This window comes from Lutra lutra, chromosome 17 (assembly GCF_902655055.1).
Source record: "Lutra lutra chromosome 17, mLutLut1.2, whole genome shotgun sequence".
Lineage (NCBI taxonomy): Eukaryota > Metazoa > Chordata > Mammalia > Carnivora > Mustelidae > Lutra > Lutra lutra.
Genome location: NC_062294.1, coordinates 51,638,369 through 51,664,805, shown reverse-complemented (window position 1 = coordinate 51,664,805; position 26,437 = coordinate 51,638,369). Strand labels below are relative to the sequence as shown.

Here is a 26,437-nt window from a genome sequence, read left to right as displayed (position 1 = left end):
AAAAGAAAACGGGAGGCCTGATATATAATAACGGCAAATTACTGATGGGCTTAGCATGCACTACACAGTATAAGTACATTATTTTCAATTCTCCGACCAGCCTTGCTGAGTTAGTATTATCGCCATTTTCCACATGAAGACACTAAGGTTGGCGGGGGTGGGAGGGGGTGCTCAGCAGGTGTCCTGAGAGAGCGGAATGGGAGCTAGTCCTGCATGACTACTACTCCCATCCCTACTCGCTGAGAGCCACTGGAAGTGTAGGGACATTCATGGGATGCATGGCTCCCAATGGCTCAGTTGGTTAAGCACCCAACTCTTTTATTTTAGCTCAGGGTATGATCTTAGGGTCGTGAGATCAAGTCCTATGCAGGGCTCCACACCAGGCGTGGAGCCTGCTTAAGATGCTCTCCCTCTCCCTCTGCCCCCCACCCTGCAATGCACGCTCTCAATCTCTCTTGAAAGAGAGAGGGAGGGAGGAGGGATGAGAGGGAGGAGGAAAAGTAAATGCAGGGGCGGATGTTTGGGTTGGGGAGGACTCTCTGTTGTGTGTCCTCTGGCAAGTCACTGAATCTCTTGGACTTAATTTCCACAGCTGGAAAATGGGCACCATGCCCACCTTCAGGGGTGTTTGTGTGATCATAGAGGGCACCTGTTAGCTCTGCCACCTTCAGCACTGGCTTCATTCTCACGCTCTATCAAGATGCTCCCAAGCAGGTCTAGGTCTGACCATTCTCATTCTGGGGCTTCTTAGGATTGAGAGAATGTTTAGAAGCCTCCCACCCTGAGCAGACCCATTGGCCGGGATTGGGTCACACGCCCATTCTTAGACCATTCCTTGGCACAGTGGCTGAGATTGGCCCAGACTAGCCATTTGTCAAAATTCACGTATGCTAGCAAGTTGCCACTCTGGTGTACTGTTCCAAATGAGGCAGGAAGAGGGCTGAGCTGTTGGTGGGAGCCGAAGGTTGGATTCATTTTTGGCCCCTCCATTCCATCTGGCCCCAGGAGGTCTTGTTGATAGAATGGGAGAAGGAATGTCAGAATACCTCAAGTTCTCTCCCCTCTTTCCCTGAGAAGCCAGGAACTCAGTGCAGAAATCAAAATAATATGTTTTATTCCAATCTTGAAACACAATAGTCCAGACTGTTCCCCTCTCCCACTGGAGAACCTCCAGCCCATCCCACCAGACACCCCCTCATTCAGTCTCTTCTGGGAATGACCAACCAGAAGGTCAAGGGGATCCAAGCCTCTGGGCTTTGGAGACTCTCAAATCACTCCCCTCTTATTCCTTCTCTCCCCATCTCCCATACCTTTTCTTTCTGTGTGTCCTTTTTGTCTTTTTTCTTTTTTCCTCTGTCCTCCACCCTGGCCTCCTTCTCCCTTGCTTCCCTCTGCTTTTCCCCATTTCTGCCTCTCCTCTTGTCCTCTCTCCTCTACTTGTCTCCCTGCTAGCTTCTCTCCCCCCCCACCCCCTACCTGTCCTCCTACAGTCCCCCTTGCTTCTCTCCTTCACCCCTGCACTCTATGGAGTGACCATTTGCTCCTGCATGGGCTCTCCCCATGTCCTGGTGTCTTCCCCTCCCCAAGCTTTGTCCCTTTACTTCCTTCTGCCCCAGCCTGCCCCTGTCTCATCACACATTTCCTCTCCTGAGGGAAGCCCTCAGACGACATCTTGGCCACCACTGTCTTCCACACTGTGGCTCCAGGGCCTCAGAGACCAGTCAGCCTCCCCTTGTACCCAGAGAGACAAACGGCCAAGGTGAGGTCCCTGGATGACACAGGAGGTGGCCAGAGGGACTGGGTTGGCCTTCTTGGCCTCAGCCCTATTATCTTTGGGATCGAAGAATGCCCTCCTGCCTTTGCAGTGGAGGGTGGCAGGCAGGACCCTGGTGGGTCAGGGTTCTGGAGCTCTCCCCCAGCAATCCCTGAGCAGGTCCATGTGGAATAAGGCTGCCCCTGTGAGGAGGCGTGCTGCGAACAGGTGGCGGCAAGGCAGACGCCGGGCGGCATGGATGGAGCAGCTACAGCGGGTCAGAGCCCTGTCCAGGAAGAAGTCCGAGGTGCCATCCTTAAGGGCAAACCCAGCTCCAGTCCAGTGGAAACCGCGGGTACCATGCTGCCTGGCAAAGGACAGCTCTTCGGCCACCAATTCTGCCAGCTCTGGCCCGCACGCCGCTCGGAACTTGGCCAGGGGCTCCCAGTCCACCTCTTCCTCTGCCGAGGGGCAGCAAGGCCTCTTCGGTTCCCGCGGGCCGCCTTCTTCACCGCCTTCCTGCAGGCTCTCCCCAGTGGCCAGGTAGACTCTCCTTGTCCCTGCCCATTCCGGATCACCCTCAAACACAGTCCCCAACGGGGTGCCGCACACTCCGTTCCCCAGCCCTAGACACCTCCCTCCTGTGCCCCCACACTCCATCGCTTGTCCTCCTCTGCTCTTGGGGCCCATAGATGGAGCTCCCTCCCCATTCTCCAGGCCTGTCATCCTTGTGTCCCCCAGCTGGACCAGAACCACATCCTCCAGGTCCCTTCTTCTTTTGACCCCCAAACTCACTCCTCTCTCTTCTCCAATATCCGGCCCTCTCTGCCTCTCCTCTCCCCACTGGGGCCCCCTTTGGTCTCCATTCTCAGGGACCAACTCCCTGGGCTTCTCCAAATGGCGCCCCCTCCAGTTCCTGACCTCCCACCCCCTTCCCTTCTCAGGTTCCAACTGGGGTCCCTTCCGTTCTCCGGATTTTAGCCCATGTGCCCTCTCGTCGTGCAGCTGGGCCCCCCTCCAGGTGCTCCCTTCAAGACTCCTGGCCCTCTCAGAATCCAACTGGGTCCCCCTCCGGTCTGTGGTCTCCAGCACCCTAACCCTTCGATCCTCCAGCTGGGCCGTCCTCCAGGTGTAGCCTTCCAATCCCCTCAGCCCATGGTCCTCCAACCGGGATCCTCTCCAGACATAACCTTCCGGTCCCTTATCTTTCTCCTCCTCTAACAGGAAACCCCTCCAGTCTCTGATCTCTGGTCCTCTCCACTGCTCGTTCTCCCACTGGGACCCTCTCCAAACACTCCTTTCTAGGCCTCTCACTTTCTGGGTCTCCAACTGGACCTCTCTCCAGTCTTGGACCTGCAACCCTCCCCCCATCTCGCTTTCTAACTGAGCCCCTCCCCGCTCTCTGGCCTCCAAACCTCGGGGCCACTCCTCCTCCAACTGGCCGCCTCTCCAAATACTTCCTCCTTTCGGGGCCCCTCCCCAGTCCCCGCTCTCCAGGCCCTTTCTCCTCTCCCCCCCTTGGGATCCCCTCCCCGGCTCAACCTCCGGCCCCAGCCCCCCACCGTCCAGGCCATCAGGCGCCTCCCCGACCGCGTCGGCCCACTGCATGGCCACCAGGTCGCGGAGGCACTGTGCCACGCTGCGCGAGGGGCTCAGGCGGCGCAGCAGGCGCCGGCGGTGGCCGCGCACTAGGGCGCACGCATCCAGGTCCCGGGCCGCCTCGAAGGCTCGGAAGCGCACCCACATGTCGCGCCGCGGGGCCCAGTTGCGCTCGAAGTAGTCCACGAAGGCGGCCGGGCCATGTGCGCGCAGCTCAGCCAGCGCCTCGGCGTAGGCGGCGGGCGACGACGCGCCGGCCAGGCGACACAGGCGCGGCCACAGGCCCGGGTCCTCGCAGCCGGCACCGCCCAGTTCCTGCGCCTTGCTGAAGAGCGTCTCGAGGCCCTGCGCGCGGCAAATCTGCACGCGCGCGCCGGGCAGCAGCTGGCGCACGGCGGGCAGCTGCGCCGCCACCTCGGGCCCAGCGGTTAGGCAGCGCACGCGGCCCTTGACGTCGGGCGCGCTCTGCAGCAGCGAGGCCAGCGCGAAGCGCAGCAGGCTTGGCGTGCCCGGACGCGCCACGCAGCAGGCGGCCTGGCGCGCGCGGCCCGCCGCGTCCACACACAGCACGGCCAGCAGGTCCAGCGCGCCCTGCAGCCCGGGCAGCCGGTCCACCAGGAGCATGCGGGGGAAGCGCCGCAGCAGCGCCCGCGTGCGTGACGTCAGGAAGAACACCGTCTCCACCACCGCCTGGTCCTCCACGAACACCAGCTTCACCTGCGGGCGGGGGCGGGGGAGGCAGGGAATGAGGTCAGGGGACGCCGGGCTCGCCCGGCGGTTCCCAGATCTCGGGCATCCACCCAGCACCATCCTCGGGGGCAGTGGGAATCCCTGCATCCGGGCGTGCAGCCATTTATTCTTCCGACCGGTAGGAGGCAGTGCCGGGGAATGGTTAAAAAATGCGACCTCTGGGGGCCCATTGCCCGGGTGTGAGATCTGGCCCTGCCGTCTAAGAGCTCTGTGATTTCTGCACACAAGACAGCCTCTCTGAGCCTCAGTGTACCTACTAGGACCTGGGTATTCATTCCTTCGTGCACTCAGAGGCAGACTAGAGTAAAATTCGAAGTGGAGGCCTTGGAGCAGCAGCATCGCTTGCTGGGATCTTGACAGAAATGCATATTCTCAGGCCTTCCCAGACCTGCCGGGTCAGAAACTCTTCAAGGCCCCACAGTCGGCGCTCTGACAAGCCCTCCAGGGGATCCCCACGCGCTCTCTAGTTGGAGAGTCAGTGGCCTAGCGCTCAGGTGGTAGACTCCGAAGCCAGATCGTCTAGGTTTGAGTCCCGGTCCCACCACTCAGAAAGGCTTAACCTCTCTGAGCCTCAGTTTCCTCCTTCCCCCCTTTCTTCCCCCAGTTTTCCCTTCTGGGAATGGAAAACTCATTCCTTCATGCTTGGAGGCTCAGGTCCCGTTTAGGGTCTAGAGCCAGACTGCAGGGGCTGAGACCCTGGCGGCGTGGCCTCGGGTAACTTCCCTGACCTCCCGCCCCCCCCCTCCCCACCAATCTGTAAAATGAAAAGAGAGTATTTCTGTGACTGGAAGGATGGAATGCATTAAATCATTGAGAACACTGCCTGGCACAAATATGTTAATGTTCAATCAAGAGCGAGTGTTCTCCAAGCATTCTTCGTCACTGCCGTTATCACCCCGGCTCAGAGATCATGTCCTCATCAAGGTCTGCTTTAACCATCACTTCTAAGCAATGGAAGTGGCTCTCTCTAGCCACTGTTGGCCATGGCACTTAACCACCCTGAAGCATGTCACGTCTTTATTTGCTGATTTGCTGATCATCGGTTTGCCCTTCCTAAGACGGAAGCGCCACAACCTGGGTGGAAGGTTAGGGATGTTGTGTTTTGCATTCCTGATGTTTGCAGGGGGGCTCAGGACCGCAGCTCCATACATCCTGAATGAGCGCATGGGTCAGTGCGCAACGCTATCCACCAGCCGCGTCTCCACAGCCCAGGGAGGAGTCTGCTTTTAAATCTTCGCTTTGTCTCTTGCTAGCTGTGGGTATCCTGGGCTGAGTCTCACTTTCCTTGGCTGCAAAATTGAGGTAATGTCTGTCCACCATGGTCATGGAGAGGCTAAAACAAAATCATTTGTGTCCAAAGCTTGGTGCATATCTAATCCCGCTATGATTTCCATGTTACTTGTCTCTCAGCAGCACCGAGGACGGGGAGCCTGCCCCCTTTCTGGAATACAGATCTCTCCTGGCTTCTGTCACCCTGGAGACTCCTGGCTGTCCTCCTTCTGCCCAGGCATATCCCACGTGGTCTCCTTTGCTTGCCCTCTTCCGTCCCTGCTCCACTTGTAAAAGCTGTGGAGCCAAAGAGCCTGTCCGGGCTTCTCTTCTCCTCTTTCCTGTCTCCAGGCTCTGCCAAGGTGATCTCATCAGGTCACACTGCCTTCCTCATCTCTCAGCTGGTAACTCCCAGTTCCGTATCTCCAGGCTTTAGCTCCGTCTACTGAACTGCCTGGGCAGGAACTTGGCTCCGTTGCCCCGGGTCATGATCTTGGGGTTGTAAGCTCAAGCCCCACGTAGGTCTTTCTGCTCAGTGGGGAGCCTGCTGGAGATTCTCCCCCTCTCTCTGCTCCCTCTCCTGCTTGTACTCTCTTGTGCTCTTTCTAAAATAAATAAATACATCTTAAGGGGGGAAAAAACACTGCATCATTCTCAGCTTTCAAGGGGAAGGAAAGAAAATCCTCTAATTAAAAAAAAAAAAAAGATCTAGTAGAGTCCCAAAAGAACAAGGAAATTGCTCTTCCAACCCAAAAATCCTGTATTCAACATCTTAACTCGTATTAGAATTCACTAATTCGAAATTTTATGAAATTTTTATGAAATTTTATGAAAAGTCCTAGAAAACCTACCGCTGGATTAGTTACTGGCCCACTGCGATTGTTTTCAACCATCATGAATTTTTATACTACGACTACTTTGCAATATATCTCCGCGAAGGTCTCCATCTAGGACTGCTCTGTCCAAGCTGGTCGCCTTAGCCCCATGTAGCTATTTACATTTAAATTAATTAATGTTTGACATGAGAATTCAGGTCACCGGCCGTGCTAGTCCTATTTCAAGGGCTTACCAGCCACACGGGGCTAGCAGCTGCTCTCCTGAATGCCACAGATACAGGACATTTGCAGCTCACAGAAAGTTCCTTCAGACAGCCCTAGTGTAGAAATCAATGCCAAGATAAAAGTTGTCCTAAGTATAACAAAAAGAATGACACCTTTCTATAGTGTTGAGTTCTGTGTTGAGTGTCTATTTCTTCTGGGGAATCAGGAGTGGGGAAAGGAAATACAGCAAAATGTACATGCCTTGAGATTTTCCAGAGCAGGCAAGCCCTTGCTGAGTTAGAAGCCGACTTCTGTTCTTTAAGGGAAAACTTTGATTTCTGACCTCAGGTTTTCATTCTAAAGAGGGCACAGAAGCTTTTCTTGCCCAGCGACTGGTTCGTTAAGCAGCGTTGACTGAGAGCCTCTTGTGGGCCAGGATGCTGCGCTTGGCCTTGAAGAGAGAGGAGGGACGGAGGCAGGCCAGAGTCCTGCCCTGTTGGACTGGCTGAGGCTCCAAGAAGTCGCACAACCAGAAGTACCTTGAACCGAGAGGTGAACACCTGAACGTAATGAGTGGCAGGGCTGGGATTTGAACCCGAGGCTGCTTGGGCCTAGAGTCCGCGCTCCTGACCGCGATACCCCCTTGGCCTTCACGAAGGTGATCCCACAGGCCTGATTCAAGGGCATGTGGCTGGCAGATGGGAGGGCTCCCATGAGGGCACCCGGATCGGTGGCACTGGGATGCGTCAGCCACAGCACAGATGGAGGGTTCTACAGATGTGACTCTCAGGGACCACGCCACGGAAGGCGCTCCATCCACACCCCTGTGTTCACGTGATCGGAACGGTACTATTCTCCAGACTGCCCCAAAGAAAAACTTGAGGGAATAAAAATAATACCTAAAAAGCGGCGCATACAGGGCTTCCTACTTGTCTGTTTTCACGCAGACATGCACGCGCACACACTTAATCCTCGCACAACAACCCCGACAACCCTCCGAGGTATAACCTATTCTTATCCCCATTCTGCGGACAAACAAACTAAGGCTTGGAGAAGTAACCCGTTGCACCTCATTGCACGTCCCATGACCAGCGAACGGCACAGCTGGAAGGTACAGAAAGCTCTTAGCACCTCACAAGATAAATCAAACCAGGTTCTAGCTGGTACTCCAGGACCCAGAAAAGAGCTGATTAACTTGTAACTCACCCTGACCCTGTGCAGCATGAGTTCCCAGCAGTGGGGGAGGGACCAACGTGCTCATTTCAGTAGAATTGCCCAATTGTCGCCCACCATGACTCTACCAGTTTACCGTTTACTATTCATAAGTGGCACACTCAGATCAACGTTCCTCTTTCTCAGAAGGCATAGCGCACCCATGCCAGAAGGTACAACATTTCTGTGCCAAGCACCATCTCTGTCCAGAAAGCCAGTTGGCTTGCTGATTACCCTGGAGCCTGCCACAAACGAGGCAATGGAGACATGACTAAACACCGCAGCCTATCATCGCTGCCCCAGGGCAGATTATAAAAGGTCTTAACACCTCCCTCATTGAGGTAGCTGCTCAGTCTTGCCCATAAACTGTGGCAGTGGCTTTTGGGTACGCTAGTTTTGTGGGACCTGTCCCAGGACCAAGTGGGTCACCACCACTCAGGGGGTCCCAGGCATTCAACTTTTCAAAGTAGACCTCCCAAGATCAAGTTCCCTCTCATTCCAAGGTGGCTGGAGTTGATTCTGTGTAAAGGGTAAAACAGAAAGGACCCCTGACTGGGACTCCGGGGTGGCTCAGTGGGTTAAGCGTCTGCCTTGGGCTCAGGTTATGATCTCAGCGTGCTGGGATTGAGTCCTTCATCAGGCTCCCTGCTAAGCAGAGGGTCTGTTTCTCTCTCTCCCTCTGCCCCTCACCACTGCTCCTGTGCTCTCTCTTTCTCTCTCTCAAATAAATAAATAAAATCTTAAAAAAAAAAAAAAAGAGGGGCACCTAGGTGGCTCAGTGGGTTAAAGCCTCTGCCTTCAGCTCAGGTCATGATCTCAGGGTCCTGGGATCAAGCCCCACATCGGGCTCTCTGCTCAGCGGGGAGCCTGCTTCCCTCCCTCTTTCTCTTCCTGCCTCTCTGCCTACTTGTGATCTCTGTCTGTCAAATAAATAAATAAAATCTTAAAAAATAATAATAAAAATATTTTTTAAAAAAATTATGAAAAAGACAAATATTTCTTAAAAAAAAAAAGAAAAAGAAAGAAAGAAGGGGCCTCTGGCCTTGGGGACAACAAGTCCATGTGATGAGGGACAGGGTGTCCTTACATCTTGCTGCCCCAGAGCCAGCTCCCCAGCCCTCTTCCCCCACGTGGCTCCTGGAAGCTGGCAGCCTGGCCCATACCCCGCCAGGCAAGACAATTTAAGATGACCAGCCCCAGAGGAAGAAATGAAAGCGGCTGACATGTGGCCAGCCCCAACACCTAAAGCAAGATAAAAAAAAAAAAAAGTCTAATATGCTACCTTGCAGGGGTGAAGAGCAAGTGGAAATAAAATGAAAACAATAGACACAAATTTCTCTGTATACCGATACGGTGGGGCTGTTGAGTGTGAAGCCACTAGCCATACGGGGCTATTTAAAATGCAATTAATTAAATTAAATTAAAAATCCAGTTCCTCCACCATACTGGCCACATTCCGAGTGCCTGATAGCCACATGAGTCCAGGGGACACAGATCATTTCTATCATCATAGCAAGTTCCCCTGGATAGCCCTGAGCCACAGAATAGAGACAGAAGATACATGAAGAACGGATGCTCTGGTGGCCACTGAGGAGGGGACCTGGGGGACAGGAGGTGACATGCGGACTTTTCACTTTTTGAACCTTTGTACCTTTTGAATTTAGAAGCATGTGAATGTGTTAATATTCAAAAAGTCAATATTTCAGTGTTAAAAAAAAAAAAGGAATAATGCTCTGGCTTTTCTGTCTCTTGGTGTTCCAGAACTCCTTCCTCATTTCCTTTAAAAGGGTTAAGGTGGACTGAAGGATGGACCCAGGAGCCAACCTCGGTTTAGCTGGGACTCTATGACAGCCTCCTAATTGGAAGTTTAGAAGACAATGCCTTGACCTTAAAGGCTTTTGCTTGTCGGTGAGCGGCTTCTCATGGGAGGGAGGGGCAGCCCTACATAGGTGTCTGCAGGGACCGCCAAGGCTTATTTATTTGACGGTGGACAGGAGATAACTGATAACAGGTAAGTGGTCTTCAGCAAAGACCGGCAGCGTGGGGAGTACACCATGAACTCCCCAATTTACAGAGCAGTAAATTGACTTTGGTGGGACCCTCAGCTCTCCGGAGGCTAGACCTGCTGGGAAAGGGCCTGAACCTCATTTCTAAATTGGGGAATAGCCAAGCGGATAAGAGCATGGCCCTGGATCCAGACTGTGTGGGTCTGAAGTTCAGCTCCATCATTAAGCAGCTGTGTGGCCCTGGGCCAACTCCTTGACCTCTCTGTGCTTCAGTTTCCTTGTCTATCGAATGGGGGACTCCTTCCTCAACATGCTCTGGTATGATTTAAATGAATTATAACATGCAAAGCACTTGAGATAGTGTTGGCACACAGTCAGTGCTTGCTAAACATGAACTAAAATTATCAGCGATATGATGTGTGGACAGAGGGCTGGGTTTGGGTTGGTGGTTTGAATCACGGCTGGGTCCTGAGCATGAGATGGTGATGGGGGGAGGGTTCTGGACCCGATTCGGGAGAGTGGGTCACTGCATCACTACCCTGGGTGGGGACCTCTTCCTTACATGAGAGAAAAGCACAGCCAGGGGGGAGAACCTAGCTTCCCCCCTTTCTCTCTCCCTCCCTCCCTTCCTACATGTCCACCCCCAGCTTTGGAGTTGGATGAAAGCATCAGAAAGATTCCTCATAGAGGAACAGCGGGAATGCTCCAGCCTGCAGACCTTTGCACTAGCTGTTCCTTCTGCCTGGAACTCCAGTCCCTCTGAAGATAGAATGGGGTTCCCCTGCCTCCATTCTGCCTCTTCTGCTTCATGAGCATTTCCTTAGAGATACCTTCCCTGACCACTCAAATCACAATGGCACCTTTACAGGAGCGCCTGGGTGGCTCAGTTGGTTGAGCGTCTGCCTCCGGCTCAGGTGATGATCCCGGGGTCCTAGGATCAAGCTCCGCATTGGGTTCCCCGCCCAGCAGAGAGTTTGCTTCTTATTTTCCCTCTGCCTCTCTCCCGGCCTCTCCCCACCGCTTGTGCTCTCACTCTCTCTCAAATAAATAAGTAAAATCTTTTTTAAAAATAAATTAAAATAGCACCCTTACAACTAACTGTCCCTCTTCATGTCCTCATCCTATTCTCCTTGACACTACTTCTCACTCCATCACCTTAGGTGACAAAGGTGACCCTCCCTTCTGAGTCTTGATCGGGGTGGTGGGGAAAGGCTGTTTTCACGTTGGGGTCATTCCTCTAACTATGCACTTCTCATCTGTGTACCTTCTATGTGTGTGGTTCGTGTTTTTTTTTTTTTTTAAGTGGCACTTTCTGTCACCTCCTCTTCCTCACCCAACCTTCCTGACGTTTTATCACGGTTGGGTGTGTCTGTCTCTTGTTGGTTCCCCCACTACCACGGCAAGGTGATTCTAGTAGCTTCCTCTGCAAGGTAGCCAATAGCCAGAAGAGGCTCTTTTAAATTTCAATGAGTTAAAGTGAAATAAAATTTAAAATTCAGCTCGTCGGTCCTACTGGCCACCTTGCAAGCGTTCAACAGCCCCATGTGGCCAGGGGTTACCCTACCGTGGGGGGATATCCCAGAGCATTTCCCTCGTCCCCTGGGGCAGGAGCTCTGGTGGTCCCTGTGGGCGGGGACCATGGGTGTCTGGCAGGCTGCTGTCTCCCCAAGGCCGCAGTGAGCACTTAGCGAATGATGACAGGGATGTGGATGGATGAAAGGAGTGAACGGATGAGTGGGCGGATGAATGAATGAATGACCGACCGACCCGCGAGGTTCCGACGTGGCTCTCTCTTCCCCCGCCCCCGCCTGCCTCTCCCGAGACCCCACCTTGGCCTCGGGGTCGGTGCGGAAGAGTCCCTCGAGCACGTGCAGGGCGTCCAGGACGCCATGGTCGCGGCCCTTGCAGTAGGACAGCAGGCGGCGCACGTCGGCCGGCGCCACGAACTGCTTGGAGATCTTGTTCGTGGTGCGCACCGGCAGGCAGGCGTTGGCCAGCAGGTGGCCCGGGCGGAAGTAGTAGGCGAACTCGAGCGGGCAGGCCGGGTGCGAGTGGGTCAGCTGGCACTCCGTCACCACGAGGCGGTCCCGCAGTGGGCTCAGCTTGACGATGATGAAGGCCGGGCAGCCGGGCTGGGGAGGCCTGCGGGAGGAACGACCACCGCCGCCATCACATCACCGTCTGCCCTCCTCCTCCTCTCCCTCTCCTCTTCAATTATTTATTTTCTAAAATTAAAGACTGTGGCAAGCATCAAGAAGAGAGAGGGCCTTCCGAATCTGCCAGCTGCGTGACCTCGGGCAAGTCCCTTCAAGCCTCTGTGCCTCAGTTTCCTCCTATGTTGTGAGGGAGCTCATCATCACCAGACCTTTGTCCTGGAGTTGTGAGGATTGAAAGAGTTGATGTATGGAAAGCACTTAACGGTCAGCATCCACGTTGGCCGTGGCTCTCCATCTACCTCCTCATCTCTATCAAAAGCCAAGGAATATTTTATTCACCTCGAAAAACTGTAAGAAACAAAACCCTTCAGAGATTCCTGTATCCACTTCTCGTTTAGCAAGAATGGCATGGCCAGTTGAGGGTCTCCGAGAACCCTGCCCCCCAAAAGTCTTCCTCGGTCCCCCAAAGTAGTCACTTCCCAAATGGGCTATCTAGCCTTTCCTGGGTATGTTTTTAGGGACCCATAAACAGTGGAAGGTGGGTTCCCATGTTTTAAAAGTTCGTATACATGGAAAGGAGCTCAAACTCATCAGTCATCGAGCGAACCCCAATGAAAAGCCCCAGGAAAAAAAAAGTAAAGAAAAGAAAAGCCCCAGGAAAGGCCACCACCCACCACCGGAATAACCAAATAAACAGGGAGCACAGACCATGGTGTGGAGAGAGCCTAGCACTTAGCTTCTTGGCAATGGGAGTTTCAACATAAGTCGCTTCTCACCGCGGGCCAGTCTCTGCTAACTCAGATCACGTGCCTCCCCCTGACCCAGTGCTTCCACTCAAGACCAATGCCTGAAAGATGGGCGCCCAAAGATTGTACTAGAATGTTCACAGCAGCCCTGCTCGTATCTGCCAAGTACTGGAAACAAACCGATATCCACCAGGAGGATGGGAAAATACCTAACCCACAGTAAGAATGGACAGGCCATTGCTGTCCCCAGCAACGTGGTCGGATCTCGCGGATCCAATGTGTGAAAGATGCCGGACACGAAAGGTGATAAGCCACCGCATGTCAGGCTTATCGAAAGTTCCACAGGAGGCAAAGGTAACCTCTGCTGTTGGGATACCGGAGAGTGGTCACCCTTGAGTGGTTAAGTGCTAATGGGGGTGCTTCCTGGCACTGGCCACGTGTATCCCCTTGCTCTGGGCATTGGTTATATGTGCATTTTATTTGGGGGAAATGCACCGAGTTGCATACATATGATGGATGTGCTTTCCTTCACCTGTGTTAATGCTTTTAAAAAGTTTACTTAGGAAACCTTTCTTCTTCTGGTGTACGGTAGGAAAACAGCCCCTCAAAGATGTTCACGCCCTAGCTGCTGGAGCTGTGTGAATGTTACCGTGCACTGCAAAAGGGACTTTGCAGGTAGGATTAAATTAAGGGTCCTGGGGCACCTGGGTGGCTCAGTGGGTTAAGCCTCTGCCTTTGGCTTGGGTCATCATCTCGGGGTCCTGGGATCGAGCCCCACATTGGGCTCTCTGCTCAGCATGGAGCCTGCTTCCCCTCTCTCTTCCTGCCTCTCTGCCTACTTGTGATCTCTGTCAAATAAATAAATAAAATCTTTAAAAAATAGAAAAAATAAAAATAATAATAAAATAATAAATTAAGGGTCCTGAGATGGGGACATGATCTTGGATTATCCAGGTGGACTCAGTGTACCCCCAAGGGTCCTTATAAAGGGAAGACAGAAGCAAGAAGCCAGAGAGGCAAGTCAAAGAGAGAGAGAGAAAGAGAGATGTTTCTCTGCTAGAACAGCAGGAAGCCAAGGAATGCGGGCGCTTCTAGAAGATTCTCCTCTAGAGTCTCCAGAATGAACCAGCCTTGCAGACAGCTCGATTTTAGCCCTGTGAGACCCCTGCTGGACTGGTGACCCTTGGAGCTCTAAGATCACACGTTTGCAATGCTGTAAGCCACCAGGTCTGTGATACTTTGTTACAACAGCAATAGGAAACCGACCCCACTCTCTATATACTTTTGGAAAGGGCTTTCTCACTCATTAGCTTTTCAACATTGTTTCATTCCTTTTGCTGCCTGATAGGCCACTGGCAACTCCGCCAACTGTACGTTGGGGGTTTTTGTTGTTGTTGTTTTTAAGATTTTATTTAATTCATCTCTATAGCCAAGATGGGACTTGAACTCACAGCCCCGAGACTGAGTCGCATGCTCCACGGATGGAGCCAGCCAGGTGCCCCTCTGCTAACTGCATGCTGTCTCCTGTTCTCCCTTCTCAAAAACAATGCTTCGATGACCCCCAACCGTCTTATCCATCTGTGTGTGGGCAAGAGTCTGTCTCGGACAGAGGTCCTCAAGCTGCAGGGCACGGCCCACCCGTTAGCTGAAATCAATCAGGGAGCTACAAACAGCCTTCTAAAAAATGAAAGAGAACAGGGAGGAAAATCAGGGTGCATTTCCCTGATAAATAACACATATTATTGACATCTGCTTTCTGAAAGGAGGTTTTGTGTTTCTCCATGAGGGATGATACTGGCATTTTAGGTAGGAGGTTTGTGTTTACAGAGCAGGGATTGGCACACTTTTTCTGCGAAAGGGCAGACAGTAAATAGACACTGTTGCTATACTGTGAAAACAGCCATAGATTGCCTGTCAGTGCATGTGCCTGGCTGTGTTCCAATAAAACTTTATTTACAAAACACAGCTGCAGGATGGATTTGGCCCAAGGTCCTCACAGCTTGTCAGCCCTTGTAACATAGACTGTCTAGGGCTTGGCAAGAAATAAAGAGGCTGACTCACAGGCAGTGAATGCCAGTAGCACGCCCTAAAATGCTCCGAAATTGTTTCCAAGTGGCCCCCGAGAAGGCTGAGCCTCCCCAGAACCCACCCCAGGTCTCTCCAGTATAGATATCGAAGAACTGTCTTTGTTAAACCAGAAGGGGCTACCTGACATGCCCCTTTTCTGCTCCATGCATGAGGGAAAGTAAAACCGGGAGCCTGCTAGACTTTTTAAATCTACATAAAAAGCTTGGGACTTCTTGCCTTATTTTAAGCAACAAAAATAATGCAAAATTAGAAAAAAGTCTAAGCCTCCAAATCGTTATAAATAAAATACAAATGTGGAGCCACCCCCGTGGTATTGGTGGAACCAAAAGACATTCCTGACGTGCAGCCCTTTTTGAGCTACCCAAATTGTGGCCCGTTCATGGGACTCTACCTGACCCACCTCCCCTGCTTAACTCTCAGGCTCCTGTGAAACTCTCTCTGGCCTCTTTTAGTTCAGCCCTTAGAACAAGCCCCCACTCAGTGAAGGTCACAACACCAGGGAGCTGTGCATCTTGTCAGAGAAAAGCACGTCCCCACAGGGGTCCCTGTACCTCACATAATTGTCTACTGTGGCCTCAGCACGCTATTTTTGCAATTTCTCTACATGCAGCCAGGGTGAAGAATGCCACCCACCTCTACGTGTGAACTCCATGTGGGCCGGAATCTTTGTCTGTTTTGCCTACTGCAATAGTCCCTGCACTGAGAGCAGCCCCTAGCCCCTGGGAAGTGCTCAGTAAACAGATGATGATGAATGACAGAATCCCACTGTATGAACCCCAGACACCCAGGCACTCTGCTCATTACGTCAAGCCACCCAGCACCCAGTTCTGCCTGTCGTGCCTTATAAACTCATCAGACCATGCACATTTCCCCATTCCCACTGCCAGCAACCCTACTCAGTTCTCTCCTTCTTCATAAAACATCCTTCTCCCTTCTTTTCCCCTAGTTAGCTCCTATTCCTCCTTCACAACTCTGAACCAGTGTCACCTCCTCCAGGAAGCCCTCTCTGACCATCCCCAGGCTTGGGCAGATTTCACTGCACATTGGGATGAGGATCTGACGGAGGCCCATTTGTAATGCATGGTCTTCACTGAATGGGGTGCCCTTCCCCTGAAACCCCCACCATCTAAAACACATTCACCGTGCACCCAGCAGGCGCTCGAAACAAAGCCTTCAGGTGGACAAACAGCATGGCACCTAGGATCACATTCGACTCTCATGATCCATCAGTGAAATAAAGATGACGGGTAGGGGAAGGAAGAGAGAGGGGACTGAAAGCACAGGCTTTGTGGTCAAACCGTGTGGGTCCTGATCCTGGTTTCCCTCTCTCGGCAGCTGGGCTATCTTGGGAAATCACTTTAACCTCTCTGTGCTTGTTTTCTCATACGGAAATCGGGGCTAACAAGAATAGTACCTCCTCATTGAGAGGAGTCCAGAAGAGGATTAGATTATGCAAAGTAGTTAGACAAAGGGCCGGTGTAAGTACTTAATAAAAATGAACCTGCTATTTCCCCCATTTTTTTTTTCTTCTAAAAGTACCATCGCTTTGAGCTCGTTTGCCCTCCATGCACCCGTTTCTTCTTGATCTTTCAGGTCATCAAGCTTTCTGTGTTCTCAAAGGCTGGTGTGTGTATTCTAGAGAGGGAAGCGCTGAGAGAGGCTGGGGAGGGGTAGTGGTGTGCAGAGCAGAGGGCTGGAGCTGGAGGGGGAAGAGACAGGGTGGCGATTTGGGGAAGGTTTCCAGGCAACGTTTGGGGAACGGGGCTGGAGCGGCCCGGGAGAAAGCTCTGATGTGTGGTTCTCAGGCCCCGCAGCCCCTGCCCCCTCACTGGCCTCCTGTCTCTCTCCCTCAGTCTGTCCCTGACAGGGCCCTGGGAGGGACCATCCTATGGGCAGAGCTCCTGTTGCTCTCAGCCCCTTCTGTCTCCTGGCTTCCTCCCTGGCAGAGCACTGGGGACAGTGCTGGCACATAGCAAGTGCCATATGTCTAGGTCAAATACATACATACATAAATGTATAAACAAAGAGAATTCCCTCAAGTTTTCATTTCCTAGTCACCTCTTCCAGGAAGCCTTCCAGAAATACCCCGTAAGCTCCCAGGTGGAGCTGGGCTGACCACCCCTCTTTTGTCCTCCTCCCTCCCACTCTCTAACTTCTTTTCTCCCACAATTGTGAGCCCTCATTTCCAATTTTTTTTTCTTTTTTCTTTTCGTCTTTTTCCCCCTCCATTAAGTCCTCAGCTGCTCAAAGGCAGAGGCCAAGCTCTGGGTTCCAAATGCCCAGCAAAGAGCAGGCACACAGTAGGCACTCAATAAGTGTTTGTTACTTTGAATTGGGTTCTGTTAACAAGGAGAGATTCCAGATGGGGCCTGATCTGCTCACAAGCTCTAATGTTCTAGATTTCTCTGTGATGATAATGTGTGTGTTTGATCCCATTCTGCTTCCTGACCTCTGCGTCTCTGTTTCTAGATGAGCAAGGAGTCAAGTACCAAGAAGAGTACCAAGTACCAAGAAGAGTAACTTCTCAGTAAGTGTTTCAGTAACTATGGTGAGATCACTGCTCGAAGGTGCTTACTTTTCTGAGCGATCTGCATCTATCAGCTCATTTAATCCTCACAAATCCTAGGATGGATCAGTACCGGCACTTCCTCCGTTTTCCAAGGCAGGAAACTGAGACCCAGAGAGGTGATGTCCCTTGCTCAGGTGATGTCACCGGCTAATCATAGCAGGCCTGGGGTTTGAGGCTAGGCTGCTGGCTGGCTGTGCTCTTGACTTCTAGAACAGCTGTCATCTACCCAGCTGCCTGATGTTCCAGAGGGGAGAAACCCAACTTAGACATGTGATGTCTGTTGCCCAAAGACACCCACCCCAGGAGCAATGGGGCGGTCTCAAGCAGCCTGAAGGCAGAGCCTGCTTTTAAGCGCTCCGTTCTTGGCCATACCTCTCCAACCAAGGGTCTGAAACTCACATGCACCTACAGGGACCAGGAAGGTAAAACATGAAAGTGGCAAGGCTAAGTGTGAGGTACTAGGGAGCAGTGGGGTCTGGGGCAAACCCGAGGGCCCCCACCCCTCTAACTGCAGTGGCCGTCTGCCACACAAGAAGGTGGGTTCAGCCTTTTCCCGTGTTTCAAGAAAAGCCAGAAACTGAACCTTTTATGGGGAGTGCTCTGGTTTAAAACTGGGGGGAAACGATTAAAACATCCTTGGCCAGCTGGGTGTCTCTCCTAGCTGTCTCGCAGGTGTTTCATTTGCCCCTGTAGCATTACAGTTGTAGGGAAGTTATCTGTCAGCTTGTTCCTATAACACCAGCCTTCCTGTCCAGTCTGAACATGCTAGGAGGGCAGGGGATCTGTCTATCCTGCTCAACCCCTTCTCACCCCAGTGAATTACCTCTGGCTCCCGCGGAGAACCTGGCCCTGTATTCACTGAATCACCGGATGGGTCTTTCTCTCTTTGTCCCATGGGTTACTCTGCAGCTCTGTCTCTGACCTCTTTGTATACGTCCCAAACCTGGCTCTCACCCATTTTTCTGGTTCTGGCTAGAGTGTCTGGCTCCATGTCTCTGTGTTTCTGGAATTTTCTGCCCCCCTCCCTTTTGGCTTTCTTCACTGTGTCCATCTCACTCTGCCTCTCTGTAAGTCTGCAATTGGAGCCCACCCTGTCACTCACTCTGCGTGCCTCTGTCCTTCCAGCTCACGGGCTGTCTGCCTTTCTCTGGGCCTGTCTTAGCTTCTCTACAAGGTGTACTTAGCTGTTTTAGTTGGCATCTCTCCCTCCCCATCTCTGGGTGGGGGGCTCTCTGCCTACTCCTCCCCCTCACTTCCCCTCCCCACCCCAGCACCCAGCAGGGCACGGCTCCTCTCACGCACCCCACGGTGGGCCGGCTGGGTGCGCGCACGTCCTTGCACACGAGCCGCACGTAGCTGTACTTGAGCACGTCGATGAGCGTGTAGAGCGGGGGCGCGCTGGCCCAGCGGCAGCGCGCCAGGTGCATGGAGCTCTTGACGAAGAAGAGCGCCAGCCGCTGCTGGCACCACGCGTCGAAGAAGCGGCTGAACTCGGCCCACGAGAAGAAGGCACGCTCCCGCAGCTCTTGTTCCTCCTGCCCAGCCGTGCTGGGTGGGGACTCCATCCTGGGGCACCTGAGTGGAAGAGAGGGGGCATGTGGATATCAGACCCATCCCCACCAGGGGTATCCCACTTTCTCCATTTTCTGCCTGCCTCTTTGGTGCTGGTGCCTCTTTCCAGGCAGGGCCCAGGGTGGGATGCACCCCCATTAATATCTAGATATGGATCTATACTCCATCTTCGGCTTTCTCCCATTTCTGCATTATTCCCGGGATAGCTGGAGCCTGTCATCCTGATCCCCAATTTCAGCTCTGGCACCCTCCTCTGTAGATGTGCCCCTAGGTACCTTTGGGGTCCCTCTCCCAAAACACAACCCTTAAGTGCAGTGGTGGACACCTCAAATGTGTTCTCAACTTCCAGCCAAGACCTCCTTCCCCCTCCGGATCGATCTCCTATACTTGGCCATAACCTCTTGTGCCCCCATTCATAGGAAACCCCCCCTTCGATGTGTCTACACTTGGCTGTAACTCACATCCCTCTTTGCCCTCCTCTAAAGATATCCCATGTCCAGATGTTCTCCCACATCCATTCAGGGACCCTCATTTCCAGTCACATTCTTCACGCACCTGTGGCTTCCTCCTCCCTGCACATGTCTCCGATAAATGGCTGTTGTCCCAGATGTGACGCCATGGGTCGTCACATCCAGCTGTAGCCCCTGCCTCCGAGATGCTCCCATATCCAGATGTCCTCCTCACATCCAGTATGTACTTTTCGCCCACAGGTGTGTGCCCCATTCACTAGTGGCCAATTTTCAGAAGTGTCACCAATATTTGTGCCCACCTCCTGCTCAGACGCGCCCCCCAGTCCAGCTGTAGCTCCCTCCTCCCATTTGCAGCTATTGTACTCTCCAGATGTGCATTCTGGTCCTAGACATGGCCCCTTGTCCTCAGATGGGCTTCATCACCCCAGATGCTCCCCCACGTCCAGCTGCGCCTCCCCCCCACCTCGCGCAGCTCCTCCCAACCCGCTTCCCCCTCCCCAAGTCCTCCCAGCCCCTCTGGCCGCGGTGCCTTCCATCTCCGCGGTCCCACCCAGCTGTGCCTCTCCCCTCCCCCAGATGTGCACCCTTCCCGCCCCTCCCCACTCACCTACCCGCCCCGGAGCGGCGTCCACCTCCCACAATGCTCCGCGCCGAGGCCAGGCCCGGCCCTTGCTCCCGGGATGCCCCGCGCGGCCTCCCGCCTCTCTTCCCGCCGTGCCTCGCGCAGCGGCTTCCATTGAATCTCCCTCTTTCCCCGCCAGTCACTTCTCGGCCCCGCAGCAACACCCGCCCACCCAGAGGGCGGGAAGGCACGGACCGTTTCCCATCGTGCTCTGCGGGAGGGCTCACCCTGCTTCACCCCTTTCCTAGTAGCCTACGGCCGGGGAGACTACAACTCCCAGCGTCCTCCGAGAGGCAGCGGCGGCGCTGACCACTCCCGGGCCCCGCCCCCTATACCGCCCCCGCCCGCCAAAGTCTGCGCGCGAATTCCGTGGCGCGAATTGAAGGCTGCAGTCGGGCGACGAGTGGTTCCGGGTGTGACGCGCAGGACAGCGGCGCGAGGGGCCGGCGAGAGGCAGGTGAGGCCGCCGACGCGGGGCTGGGAAACTTGGGGGGGGTGCGCGCCTGTCGTACGCTCCGGTCCTGCGGCTCCGCCGGGTCGGTCGGCTGCCGTGGAGCGGGCGTGGGGTACGCTCAGGCGGCCGAGAGCGCGGCGGGGAAGGGAGAGCGCCGGCAGCAGCTCGCTGCAGGGCATTGGGGGAGGGAGTGTCCGCCGGAGGGAGAGGGCCAGGTAGAGCGTAGAGAGGGCCGGAGTCTGTAGGACTCGAAGGGGTTTGAAGAGAGGCCTGGGAGGCGGGGCTACTGCGGGGGGCGTGGTCACCGTAGCTCGAGGGGCGGGGATCCGTGGGGGGGGGGGGGAGACTCCGTGGGCGGGGCCATTGGAAATTGGGTGGTCGGGGAGACTGGCCTTCCTGAAAAGGGGTGGGGGCCAAATTTGTTAGTGGGCGGGGCCAGACGCTAGGAGGCGTGGCCGGGAAAAGGTTCAAGAATGGGGAGAAGTGGGGTGGGGTTTAGACCGTGTCGGGGGAGGATCCCGCTGGACAGAGGTGGGGCAGAGAGAGGTCAGAGGTCTGGTCCAGGTTTATGCCTTTGGAAATGTGGGGACCCTTTTGTATAGGGAGATGTTTGGCTTTTGGATGCCTGATGAGGGGGGAGGAGCAGAGGTAGGGTTGGACCACACAGTTGGAAGGCCAAGGCCTGGAAAGGGAGGGGGCCTTGGAGAGAGTAACTCAAAGGTCTGGGTTTATTGTTCTCCTAAAGGGTGGAGGGAGGGCCATAGGAGCTTGGGGAGCGGAGAGAGAAGGATATTGATGTCCTTAGGTGAGGGGGAGGCTTGAAAGGTAAGGTAAGACAAGGGGTGGGGCGGGTTGCACTTGGCTGGGAGAAGAGATGAGCAATTAGAAAGGGAGGCTGGCATCTGAAAGCCGAAGGGAATCATTGAGGAGAGACAGCGGGACATGGGATTAAGAACACATCGCTTCTAGTCCTCCAAACCCATTTCATCCTGTTTGAATCTCTGACCTGTTAGCCTCAGGGAGGCATGACGGAAAGGCCAGTGGAGTCTAAGAAAAGCCTCCTAATTTCATCTTATCTTAGGATCCCTAGGAGCTTGTTAAGCCTGCAGATCCCCCTTCTATTCCCAGCGCTTCTGATTCACTAGGCCTGGGAGTGGGCTAGAATATTTTACATGTAATCCCAGGTGGTTCCTAGAACTGGCACTCTGTGTTTCTGGTATCCACCATTGGCTGACTGTGTGGCCCTGTCGCTTTCCTTCCCCTGTCCCAACTTCCTCATTGCCTTTTGGGGGGTGCTGAGCTGTTCTGAGCTTCGGGGGATGAGAGTAGCATACTTAGGGGAATGGTGTAAAATACTCCCCATGGGTGGATGTTGGTCAGGGGAACAGACAGGTTAGGAAATGTGAGCTTTTATTAACAAGAAGAAAAAGATAAGCCTTTTGATCCTCAAGCTGTTTAAAGACCCTTTGGGGGTGTCTAGGTGGCTCAGATATTTGGACATCTGCCTTTGGCTCAGGTCTTGATCTCCGGGTCCTGGGATCAAGCCCCATGTCAGGCTCTCAGCTTGCTGGGGAGTCTGCTCCTCCCCCTCCCGCTGCCTTTCCCCCTGCTTGTGCTCTTCCTCTCTCTCTCAAATGAAGAAATCTTAAAAAAAAATAAAGACCCTTTGATATCATGCTCCTTGTCACATGGCCTGCAGGTTTTGAAAGATCCTGCTTATAAACCTTAAACTTGTTAGCAATGATGTTTTTGTTATCCTGATTTTTTAAAAAAGATTTATTTATTTGGAACAGGGGAGGAGCAGAGGGAGAAGGGGAGAGAGAGTCCCAAGCAGGCTCCACACCCAGTGGGGAGCCCGACACGGGGCTCGATCTCACGACCCTGAGATCATGACCTGAGCCAAAACCAAGAGTTGGAAGCTCAACCAACTTTGCCCCCCAAGCGCCTCTGTTACCCTGATTTTTAAATAAAGGCATATGTATGGGCCAATGCATTCAATACCAGGCACTGTTTTAAGTCCTGTGGCCATATCACTGAACAAAATGGACAAAATCCTTATATTTATGGAACTCCTCATTTTAGCCGCGCACTGCAAACAGAGTCACAGCTAGCCCCACATAGGGACTTAAATTTAAGCTCATTAGAAACAGATGAAAATCTCGGCTCCCCTGTGGCACTAGCTGCATTTCAAATGCTTGAGGCCACATATGGATAGAGTGACCTCCTTGGACTCCACAGGTACAGAAGGTTTCGATCACACAGAAAGTTGTGTTAGAAGCACTACTCTAGAGAGTGACACAAATTCTAATTTGGCAGGTCTAGTTATGCTAACTGTAGGGAAGGAAGAGAGTGAGGGTTAGCACAGCCGGCTGGGCGTGGGGGCGGCCCAACCTGCGCTCTGAGCATTGGGACGCCAGAGCAGTGGGACGCTGAGGGGTGGTTGGCAGTGGGTGGTCTTTGGGAGGCAGCGCCCTTGGGATTCATGGGTCAGTGAATTTGGGGTTTGAGAAAAGAGGCGAATCAGGTCAATCAACAATCCAAGGGTTTTTGGTTTTGTTTTAAAAGATTTTATTTATTTATTTGAGAGAGAGCATACAAGTAGGGGGAGGTGGAGGGGCAGAGGTAAAGGGAGAAGCAAACACCCCACTGAGCAGGGAGCCTGATACTGGGCTTGATCTCAGGCCCCTGAGATCATGACCTGAGCCGAAGGCAGATGCTTAACCAACTAAGCCACCCAGGCACTCAGTTTTTTGTTTTTTTTTAAATAAAAAAAATTAAATATAAACAAATTAAGTGAACTTACTCTTTTCGCTTTACGGTTCTGTCCATTTTGAAATGTGTAGAATTATGTGAACACCACTGCCATCAAGATACCGCACAGTTTCCTCACTCCAAAAAGTGATTCTCAGGCTTCCCTTCCCTAGGTACACCTGCAGCCATCCGTCCCTCTGTCTCCCTGCAGTGCACCCGACCACTCCTTTTTATTGCCGTGCGAGTGTAAATTAGCTTAATTTAGTTCATCCTACAGTGGGATACTGTTCGGCAAGTAAAAGCATTGTATGCTGTACTGTAGTTGGTTCATCCATTCCCCGTGGGAGGACGTTTGGATCATTTTTGGTGACGATAAACAGATCCATGCTAAAAACATTGGCTTACAGGGGTTTGTGTGCATATAAGAGTTCTCTGGGGAAGGCCCTCGGAGTGGGGTAGCTGGGTCATATGGTAAGCGTATACTTAATTGTCCGAGAAACTGCCAGGTTTCTCCAGAAGTGCCCATACCATGTTGAATTCCCACCAGAAGAGTGTGAGACTTCCCATTGTTCCCATCCTCACCAGCTGTCTTCAGATCCTGGCTTCACAACCCATTAGGCTGTGTAGCCTTGAGCAAATCACTTGACCTCTCTGCTTCCTTTGCCTCCTTTGTAAAATCAGGATAATAACGAATTGTAGATTTTGTGGGAATTAATTCACTTAAAGCCTGGTTCCTAGGAAGCACCCCAGTTAATAAAGTTGATTTTTTTTTTTACAGAAAAAATATTAAGTGAAAAAAAATATCCAGGTTTTACAGAGATACTGTTGAAATTTCAAAGGCAGTTATGGAGGATGTCTGAAGTCTGGGAAATAACTTTTGGAGGAGATGGGAGGGAATAGGCCTGGCCCCCTAGCTCCGGAGCTCCCAGTCTGATTGGAAAGATGAACTGTGACATCATCAGGAGAGCACAGGGTCAGCACAACATGTGTGAGAAGTACTAGTTAACTGCCCCAGGAGGTCAGGAAATGGAGCTTCTTCTAGCAGGTGCCCAGGGGAAGCTTCTAGACATCCATCCAGTGCTCAGATCTGGACAGGAGGGGACTGGCTGCTGGGGGTCAGGGAGGGCACTCCCCAGAGGGAGCCTGGAGGAAGGGGGTAGGAGGCTGGATCATAAAATTTGAACAGTTATGTGGGGTCTGGATTTACTGTTTGTTTTAATTGAATGGATAGGAAATATGCAGAGTTTAAAATAAAATCGGGACAGAGCTATACGGTGACTGGTCTCGTTCACAACCCTACTCCCAGTCACCTAATGTGCCCCCCGACCACTTCTGTTGGCTTCCTGATTATCCTTCCAGAGTTTCTGTTTGGCAAACAAAAGCAGGACCAAAGAATAGATCGGTTTCTATTTTCTCCTGTCTTACGAAATCAGTAGCATATTATGTCCACTGTTCTGCCTCCTTTTTAAATTTATTTTTACTGTTTAAAATGTGACTTAAAATACCTAGAACGTCTTTCTGTAGCAGGACATACATAGAGAATGTCTTCATTCTACTTTTTTTTTTTTTTTTTTACTTTTTATTTTGAAAGGATTACATAGACTTACTGGAAGTTATAAAAATAGTACACACCTATCTTCCCCCAGTGGTGACATTTTATATAACCGTAGTTCAGTATCAAAACCAGGAAGCTGGGCCCTGAGCTAGACCACAGAGCTGGTTAAGCTGTGTGTGTGTGTGTGTGCGCACACACGCGTGCACGGTTTGAACCCATGTATAGATCTGTGTAACCATCACCGCAGTCAGGATATGGAACAGTTCTGTCCCCACAAAGGCTCTCGCTGTGCTGCCCCATTATAGCTGACCACCCCCCCATCTTTTGTCCCTAAGCTCTGACCACCCCCGATCTCTTCTCCATCCTAAGTTTTGTCACTTAGAGAACATTCCATAAATGGAATCGTACAGTACGTAACTCTCTGAGATCTGCGTGATGTTTTTGCTGCTCGTTTCTGGTAAGAACATCCCTTAGAAACTGCTCAGCAGCTGGTCTGTATACACCAGTGGGTACAATTTAGTGGACTGCCATGCTTCAGAGTTATTTGAGGATATTATGTAATCACCTAAAAACAGTTCTTTATTGATCTTTTTTATTTTTTGACAAGATTTATTTATTTATTTTTACAGAGAGAGAGCGTGCGCGCGTGTGTGCACACAAGTGGGGGAGCAGTGGCAGAGAGAGAAGGAGAAGCAGGTTCCCCACTGAGCAGGGAGCCCACCGCGGGGCTCGATCCCAGGACCCTGGGATCTTGACCTGAGCCAAAGGCAGACGCTTAACCGACTGAGCCACCCAGGTACCCCAGTTCTTTGTTAATCTTAAAACTTAACTCCTCCCCAAAAAACCTCAAACAAAACTGGAAAAAAATACCTGTAGGCCTTCATGGTGCCTTCCTATTAGATGAGAAGCAGGCTTCATATGATCAAGGAGGCTTCTTATCTTGCTCTGACTTGGGACTTTCTCTTCACTCATAAATCTCGGCAGCAAATCAGTTTGATCCATGAAAATGGGAGGTTTGTTTTGTTTTTTTTTTTAAGATTTTATTTATTTATTTGACAGAGATCACAGGTAGGCAGAGAGGCAGGCAGAGAGAAAGGGGAAGCAGGCTCCCCGCCGAGCAGAGAGCCCGATGCGGGGCTCGATCCCAGGACCCTGGGATCATGACCTGAGCTGAAGGCAGAGGCTTAACCCACTGAGCCACCCAGGCGCCCCGAAAATGGGAGTTTCTTGTCAGTGAAGAGACTCATGTTTCTGATTTTGTGGATTTTTTTTTCTTTCTTTTTCTCTCTGAAAGAAGGAGGGTTACGTGGTTTGATCTGTGCTCAACCAGTAGTCTCACCAAGGATCTGGATTTCTGTTTCAGGAGCAGCGGCTGGAGAAGAGGAGGAGGAGAGGGGAAGGGAGAATTCTGGCCCATCATGCAGCGAAGTATCATGTGAGAACCCACCCGCGCCCCCGCCCCACTGTCTCACAAGCGCTGAGATCTCTGTTTCTCTGTTTCTGTGCCTTTTCTTGGAAGAACACAAGTTAGTCTGCAAATCGGAATTTCCGGAAGCCGAGCAGTGCAGAACGTGGGGCATGGAATCGGGAGGACAGGTGGTACAACCAGAGGGTTTTGGCTGGAGGTTCAGAAACACTGACCCAGTGGTTCACAGTTGGTGGTTTGATCCCCCTGCCCAGGGGACAGCCAGCTGTGTCTGGAGACGTTCTTAGTTGTCACAACTAGGGGGAGAAGGGGCCTTGTGATGAGCATAGGGGCTGGGCGTGGTCGCTGCTGACAGCCCCCCACAACGAAGAATGATCTGGCCTGAAACATCAGTGGTGT

At 52.5% G+C, this 26,437-nt stretch overlaps 2 protein-coding genes across 6 annotated transcripts in view; one reads left to right on the top strand and one right to left on the bottom strand.

Annotated features, from left to right (window-relative positions):
- Nucleotides 1-1,097: 1,097 nt before the first annotated feature.
- Nucleotides 1,098-20,104, bottom strand: ZSWIM9 (zinc finger SWIM-type containing 9). Of its 5 annotated transcripts, none has more exons than XM_047711451.1 (4): nt 19,842-19,970; nt 18,491-18,763; nt 11,459-11,771; nt 1,098-4,069 (listed from the first exon to the last, which is right to left on the bottom strand). In XM_047711451.1, the coding sequence occupies exons 2-4, from the start codon at nt 18,751-18,753 to the stop codon at nt 1,895-1,897; spliced, it is 2,751 nt and encodes a 916-aa protein (XP_047567407.1). In that variant the 5' UTR covers nt 18,754-18,763; nt 19,842-19,970; the 3' UTR covers nt 1,098-1,894. The 5 variants fall into 5 exon arrangements, with proteins under 5 accessions (XP_047567407.1, XP_047567408.1, XP_047567406.1 ...); XM_047711452.1 differs by having other exon boundaries at nt 19,838-19,961; XM_047711450.1 differs by lacking the exon at nt 19,842-19,970 and adding an exon at nt 19,316-19,700.
- A 33-nt stretch (nt 20,105-20,137) lies between these two features.
- Nucleotides 20,138-26,437, top strand: part of LIG1 (DNA ligase 1) — a 43,935-nt gene continuing 37,635 nt past the window's right edge. The window contains 2 exon segments of the mRNA XM_047711482.1: nt 20,138-20,309; nt 25,976-26,047. Of these exon segments, the coding sequence (XP_047567438.1) occupies nt 26,031-26,047 (17 nt within the window). The 5' untranslated portion in view covers nt 20,138-20,309; nt 25,976-26,030.

Bases quoted from the DNA above. Each gene is read 5' to 3' on its own strand.
- ZSWIM9 (XM_047711450.1), bottom strand. From the start codon at position 19,425: ATGGGAGCATCTCGGAGGCAGGGGCTACAGCTGGATGTGACGACCCAT. The intron at 11,772-18,490 runs GTGCGTGAGAGG...TTCCTCCCGCAG, and splicing joins CCCAGCCGGCCCACCGTGGG to GCCTCCCCAGCCCGGCTGCC. The intron at 4,070-11,458 runs GTGGGGTCTCGG...CCCCGCCCGCAG, and splicing joins GCACCGACCCCGAGGCCAAG to GTGAAGCTGGTGTTCGTGGA.